Source organism: Primulina eburnea, chromosome 8, assembly GCF_022965805.1.
Source record: "Primulina eburnea isolate SZY01 chromosome 8, ASM2296580v1, whole genome shotgun sequence".
Taxonomy (NCBI): Eukaryota; Viridiplantae; Streptophyta; class Magnoliopsida; order Lamiales; family Gesneriaceae; genus Primulina; species Primulina eburnea.
In genome coordinates this window covers 3506190-3513950 of record NC_133108.1, presented here as the reverse complement: position 1 = coordinate 3513950, position 7761 = coordinate 3506190, and the positions used below count along the sequence as shown (strand labels likewise).

General features: G+C 31.1%; 1 protein-coding gene across 1 annotated transcript; it reads right to left on the bottom strand.

Annotated features, from left to right (window-relative positions):
• Window positions 1-3696: 3696 nt before the first annotated feature.
• Window positions 3697-6392, bottom strand: LOC140838481 (putative late blight resistance protein homolog R1A-3). Its single transcript, XM_073204825.1, has one exon. The coding sequence runs from the start codon at window positions 6364-6366 to the stop codon at window positions 3778-3780; it is 2589 nt and encodes an 862-aa protein (XP_073060926.1). The 5' UTR covers window positions 6367-6392; the 3' UTR covers window positions 3697-3777.
• Window positions 6393-7761: the final 1369 nt, after the last annotated feature.

Genomic DNA, 7761 nt, shown 5'->3' with positions numbered 1-7761 from the left:
CGGGAATCTGTTTGGTTCGCGTGCTAACTCACGCGCTATGCCGCGTAGTGGGATCTGGTACCACGTGTGGGTTCATTTTCATTTTTTGGTACAGAATATTTCTTTACAGCAAAACTCTGTTTATGGACGTATATTTAGCAATTAAATAAATACATAATTTCATGTTAAAAAATATTGTGGAAATAGTTTTTTGTTTTGGTAATGACCCAAATAAATGAGTTGTTTTAGGTTCGATTGCCGTTCTTGTTTATTTATAAGTTTCTAGTCGTTGGATAACTCAAGTCGCTCATCGATTTATCAGAACTTCTAGCTACAGACATTATAATTCTATCACTTTTGTTTGTTTATAATCAAACCAATTTATTTAAGAAAGAGTTCAGAGTCAGATCGTCGAAACTTTAACTGGAATCCAATCGATCAGACATTAGCATATCAAGATAGATACCATAATCTCAAGTTATTCAATATTATCATATAAAATGTGTCATGCACAATATCTTGTCAATTCTCGATTTACACAAATATTTTTTAAAATGTGAAGAGTCAATTTTCAAAAACTAAAAGAACCAAAGTCGTAAAAAGTAAAGAATTCTTAAAATGAGAATGTAATGCAGTGTACAATGAAGGGAAGTTGACAATGTCATTCTGTCAAAAAATAGCACAAATGATCGTTAAAAAATTTTATGATCGTGGAAAGACAATAAGTATAGATATACAGATTCAAAACTTTAAATATAACAAGATTCAATTATTTATGATTTGTAATATATAATATCTCAAGTACACTTATTCTTTCAAATATCAAATTGTTCTTAATTATTTATATCAGAACACGGAATATCAACTTGTGTTACTTTACCAATTATAGCATATCAAATTGTTGCTTATGGTGAACCGATGATTATTTGATAACCAGAGTTTGTTGTGTTGAGTTATCACTAAGAGTCTCGATTTAGGTAGTGATAAGTTATATTCGAATTGGATTTGTACAAGAAATATACCAATCAAAGTCTTTTAGTACATTACTTAAGTAAAAAATTGAGTGACGTAGGAATTGTTATATCTGAAAATTCATAAAATCTTATCTCTTTTACTTAGTCATTTATTTTAGTATCTCAATTTATTTTATCCATACATTGTGCTAATCAATGTTTGCATGGGATACATATAATATATCACTAGTTTAGTCGAATTGTTTTCAGGCACAATCTTTTTTTGTCCAATTAAATCTAGCCGTTCAAGAAAGATTTATAACAGCTAAAAACGGTTAAATTCAGCCCAAATTTAAAAAAATTATTTAATAGAATTTATTTATCTTCTCTAAACTCTTTGTTTCGATGCGAGCACAAATTCTAAAAAATCATGTGCCGTGCATGTTTTGATCTTAGTTCTTAGCACTACAGTACGCGATTTATGTAATAACAGTGGGATATGAAATTTTATACTTCATAGAGATATTAAGTAAATAATATATTAATATATTTATTTAAAAGTACTTTTCGATTCTTTAAACAAAAATTAATTACATAAAAATCATTGTGTTCTTTTTTTAGGCGCAAAAAATATTGTGTTTTGATAATATTGTATCATATTTCATAATATCCATTGAATTGATTAATCAAATAAAAATCTTTATATAATATGAGTACAAGTATATCTAATCCAATCATAAGAAAGGAAGCAATCCTGATACTTCTGTATGCCAGGATAAAAGTTAGGGATGAAATTCAATGAGATTTAAGCTTCAAGAAATAATAATAAAAAACAATAAAGCCATATTTTTGCTAAAGTATTCGAGTTATGTTATTAATTTTAGAGAATAATTAATTTAATATATTGATAGGACCACGTATTTATATTTAAAAAAATAGAATTTTTTTTCTTATTAACTTTTGACATTAAGAGACAATGAATTAATATAGAAAATTGGTCCAAATTGTGATTGGAAAAAGAGTTGATCTCTTGTGAAACGGTCTCACGAATCTTTACCTGTGAGACGAGTCAACCCTACCGATATTCAAAACAAAAAGTAATACTCTTAGCATAAAAAATAATATTTTTTCATGGATGACCCAAATAAGAGATCCGTCTCACAAAATACGATCCGTAAGACCGTTTCACACAAGTTTTTGTCTTGGAAAAATATCATTTTAGATATTATTAATCGCCATATGTTTTACTATATTATTATAGATAAGTAATTACTATAACGCTAAATAAATTAAAATTTTAAGCATCATAATCTAAGTTCACAAAAAATCCTATGATACCGTCTTATGAGTAAATTTTGTGAGACGGTTCTACGATCAAATGCGATTCATGAAAAATATTATTTTTATGATTAATATATTACATTTCATTTTAAAATAGATCGGATTGACTGATCGCACAAAACATTGGATAAAATCTTATGCGCTGTTACAACTACTCCTCCAAACGTTAAGGTCGTGAACTTTATATTGTTGTGGGATATATATAAATTTAGTTTGTGCTTTTAAGGGTATGAGATATTAGGAAATTAATAAAAACAAAGAAATAAAACTGTTTATTTATGTTATGTAATTACCCGCTATGTGATATGGTTTTTTCTCTGGTGGTTAAACTTAAAATTTTTGCTATAATTTGTAAAAAAATTTAATATACTCTAAAAATTATAGTAGAAGTTGAAAACCACGAAACATATCAGAAATGTCTAAATCAAACGCAGAAATTTTCGATACAACAAGTGCGATTTTTCATGTGCCATCATAATTATGGTTTAGTTCAAAGAGTATGATACTTATTTGTCATAATATTTGTTTAAATAAATTAATCAACAAAATAACATCGAAATAAAAAAATGTTATAATTGGATTTAAAATAATTTAAATTAATGGTAAAATTGATTTTTTAGCCGGATCATATATTAATAAAGTCATTTACAATATTTCATGTATCATTTTGCTATTTTTCAATAGTTTGTGTATCAAAATGATTTTTACTTTTAAAAAATGTGAAAATTATTCTCTTAAAATACATTATCGAAAATTTTAAACATCTGAGTTAAAGAAAAGCAATTGCATGTAAAGAACAAAATTTTCAGTTTGGTTCATTAACATTCAGGTCTATGCAGAACAATAATTCATTTTCCGTTAATGAATGGAATTGCTAATAATTTCAGTTTTTTAAATATTTTTTATATGCTATCATTGGCTTTTATTGTTGTGAGATGATACGAAATTTGATTTATACAATATTTTTTTATTAATAAAATGATATCTTTTACAATATTTTGAGTGTTAAAAAAAAGAAAATAAACATGGTTTGTAGGATAGAACTTGGTTCTTTTTTTTCCTTAACGAAAATGATATTCCATTAAATAGGTAAAAATATATTTACAGTACAACTACATTGGATATCCACAGGAATTGAACAACAAGCATAATGTAGTAATTAAAATCATAAATCCATACAATAAAGTGCATCACTAAAAAGCAATGAAAAATATGTATCATGATCTTTCTAATCGTCTGACCCAAATCTGATATCTCATTCTCAAATAGTACTCGGTTTTTTAATCTCCATGCCTGGTATATCGTAGCAGCAAATGCAATGCATCTCAAAGAGTGCTCGGTTTCTTTAAGTTTACCCAGAGCACATAAAAAAAATAACGATGGTGAATCCTAATTTTTTTTAGAAAAGCGTTGAATCTCATAGTTAGTACCAAACCATCATTCTTTCAATTTCTTTTCTCAACTGCAACCACAATAATTGTTCAAACAAAAAAGTTTTATTATTCTAACGAATAACAAGAACTTCAAAAGAATCATTTCCATTTTCACGTTGCTGCTCCTCGATTTTCTTTGCCGAATTCACTAAGGATTCTTGACAATACCGTAACTCAATGAGCTGAAGTGAATCTATTTCTCCTATGCCACTAGGAATCTCATCAATCGACTGTGCATGACAGAAAATCAAGCTTTCAAGGCATGGGAAGTGCTCTTTTTCAACTTCCCACTTCACCAAGTCATCAAATGTAGATTGAAAATGCTTGAGGCTAAGAAATTGGCCTTCCATTGGCGTCCACTCGGAATCGTCGGTGAGTAAAATACCCATCATCTCAAGCATTTGAAGATTTGGGAGTGATCCAATTATGGCCATATTTTCCCAAGGAAAGTTAACCAACACTAGACTCAACTTTTTTAGACTGATCGGAAAAGCATAAGTCCAAATCCTTAAGTAAGGCACGCTCTGCATTGTGACTCTTAGTACTTCAAGGTTTTGTAGACGGAAAAGATTGTTAAGATTCAAATAATCCCAACGACCATCATAGACAGCAAAAAAAACTTTCAAACTTTTTAAATTCACAAGTTTTTCAATAACTTCTTCAGTAAATCTAAAATTGATCACCGTGCCAAGTGTTTGTATACCAGTCTTGTGAACTACTCCTATGTCAGAGGGGTATGATAAGTGAAATCGATCGTTCATGGTCAAATGCCTTAACTTTGGCATCTCCCAAATTTCGTAGGGTACTTGCAATCGTCCCAAGGAAGATACAAAAGCAATTATAGTCTCGAGATAGGGGAGTTTGGATATTGAGGCCGGAAATCCATGGGGGCAGGATATATCATTTAGAGCAAAAGCAATGTACCTTAAATTGATAAATGTTGAGATTACATCTGAGAAATTCGGCCAAGTTATGTTGGATGCATCCAAGATACTTAGTTGCCTGCAACTTAGAGATAATCTTGATTCTGAATTTTTCTTGGAGAAAAGTAGAACTGAACGTATGCTTGAATCTTGTATTTGCCATTCATGAAAATCCTGTGTGCAATGAATACTTATCCGACGATTTGGATTCTCTGCTACATCTTTCCAGGCATTCTTTTTGGATGAGATGTGGTGAAAAAAACCCTCTTCTTCAGCTTTTGTTATACAAATCTCCCTCAACAGATCATGCATTCCAACAGATTCAGGTTTCCCATCCCTCCCTTTTTTGACTAAGATCAGATTTTTATTCACAAGATCCTCCAAGTATCGTTCTCCCACGTCTTCCAAGTAGCTAAAGCGATCACTTGGTTTAAGAAATCCCTCTGCAACCCACAAATTGATAAGCTCGGAAACATTGACTTTCGAGTCTTCTGGGAAAGCTGTGATATAGAGAAAACATGGCTTTAGCCAAAGAGGTAAACGATCATAACTCAAACATATTACCTTTGAGCATTGCAACTCAACTGTCGGTTCCATTGAACTTATATTTTTCGAAATATTTTCCCACACTTCTTCTCTCATGTTGCCTATAGAAATGAGCCCTGCAACCACTACAATCGTGAGCGGAAGTCCCCCACAATTTATAGCAATCTTCTTTCCGATTTCCTCCAGATGGAGAGGACAAGATTCTTGTCCAAAAATCATTTCTTGAAGTAGTTTCCAACTTTGATCCTTGTTCAAAAAATCCATTTGGTGGAGTAGATCACTAGAACATCCTGCGTAAATAGCAACATCTGATAGCCTAGTGGTTAATAAGATTCGACTTCCACTACCATCGTCCGGAAATATCACCCTCAAATCATCCCAAACCTTGGTACTCCATATATCATCAATCACAACGAGATATCGCCTACCCATAAGATGTTGGTACACCAGCGTTTTCAATTTCTCATCACTTTGACCAGATAGCTCCTTTTCGGATTTCTGAAGTAACACTGAAAGCATCTCTCTTCTTTTATACTCTGCAGACACTGTAATCCATGAACAAAAGTCGAAGTGTTGAGTACGAAGCAAATCTTCATAAGCTCTTCTAGCTAGAGTCGTCTTCCCGATTCCTCCCATCCCAACAATTGGGATAATTCGGAGCGTAGCTGAAGATTCGTACAACCGTTCTTTGATTTTGTTCAAGTCATCATCAAGTCCTACAATAATGTTTCTGGTAGTGGTTTTGAGTGTAGATGGATGGTCAACAAGAGAAGAACAAGTTCTGGATCGGACATCTTCTGCCGTGCCGTTGTTCATCTTTATCGACTCTTCCAAGATAAAATTGATTCTTTCAAGCGCCATGTTTAGGTCTCGATCCAAGTTCATGACTTTGTCGCAATTAGCCTCTGATGAACTCGAATGAGTACTGTTGTTTTTTGGTATGGAACACATATACGAATCCATGAAATCTTGCGCTTCAAATGAAGCTTTTCTGATTCCATTTCCCACAAGATCAAGTGTTCCGTCACAGCACTTGTCTGAATAATCTTCGAGGAAATTGATGATAAAATTAACATTTTCATGGAGGGAAACAATTCTTTCTTTGTGAAGAGGATCGATATACTGTTCAAGATCCAAAATCTGGCGCAACGATCGAGCAAGGGAAAGAAGCGCGGCATAAACAGCGGCCATGGGAGACAAAGATGGATTGAATGAATCTTGTGTTATGTAATAGTTTACCAACTCTTTATTTAACTAATCATAGTTAGTCAACTATCACAGCTGTCAAGCTAATATCAATGTTATCCATTTCTGATTATTTGTCTCCAGCCGTGATTTTATATATCAAATAAAATATAGTATAAATATCAATTTTTTCAGTATTATTTATTTATATATTATTGTCAAATTTTTAATTAACTAATTATTCAGCGCATGACATTGTCACTACCTTTTGACAACAGCCACAAATTTGAAAATTTATTTGACAGCTATATTTTGTTTAGGATATTTTCAGGATTTCACTAATAACTAACGAATGATTAATGTTTTTTTATTGCGTGTATTATATTTCAACGATCGGTCTTACAAATGGTATCAAAACTAAAGTCACGCGTTTAATTTTTATTGATTACAAGTAATGCAGTGTAATTATTGGGAAATATTATTAAAGTGTAATAATTTCATCTTCTTGATAGAGAAGTCAAACGTTTCATGCACCATAATCGAACCAAGAAAAGTACAAAAACATCATCCAATACAATAAGTCACAAAATTATAAAGATATAACTTCAATAATCACTCAAACAAAGCATAGTTGCTACCATTCAATTTTGGGGGAGTCTGTTTCATCGATTTCCTTGAATCAGTTTGACTAGGATTTGTGGGACTCGAGATGAAAGGGGATCCAAAATTTTTTGTGGGGTTGTTTGGGGAAATAATTTTTGTTGAATTTTATTAGAGCTATAACTTTAATGATGTGGATTTTTGTAGGTTTAATTTTAATATTTTATGTGCAGTTGGAATTTAGGGTTGAGCCATTTAAGTTATTCTTCCTTCCAAAAACCATGATCCCCAATTTTAAATTTAACGTATCCTATTAACAACTGGACATTTTTTGGTGGTCGAGTAGGGTTTCGGTCGTAAAAAAACTTAATTCGAAAAAACTTGCAAGTTATTGCGTAAAGACTTAAAATTTCGAGATAACAAAACTAAAAATGAAAAATATAAAATTGCAGTCCTAAAAGAGTTGAACCGAGTTACACTTGAGACAACTAGAAATACAAAAATCCTCAGAGATTCGAGAGATTTTAAAGATATATAAAGAGAATCTTTGACTGAACTTCTAAACTTTTTAACATAATTTATAAAATGTCTGACAATTTATAACCTCAAAAAAAATATTTGCTAAAAAAAGTTTTAGGGAAACTTACATATAATTAAATAAAAAAAGTTTGAGATAACTTTGTGTCAGCGTTTTTTTTAATATTACATTAAATAAAATAAGAGTATCTGATAGTAATAAAATTGTATACCGTAACATTCAAATTGGTTTAATATAGATTAAATGCTTAATGCTGAATAATA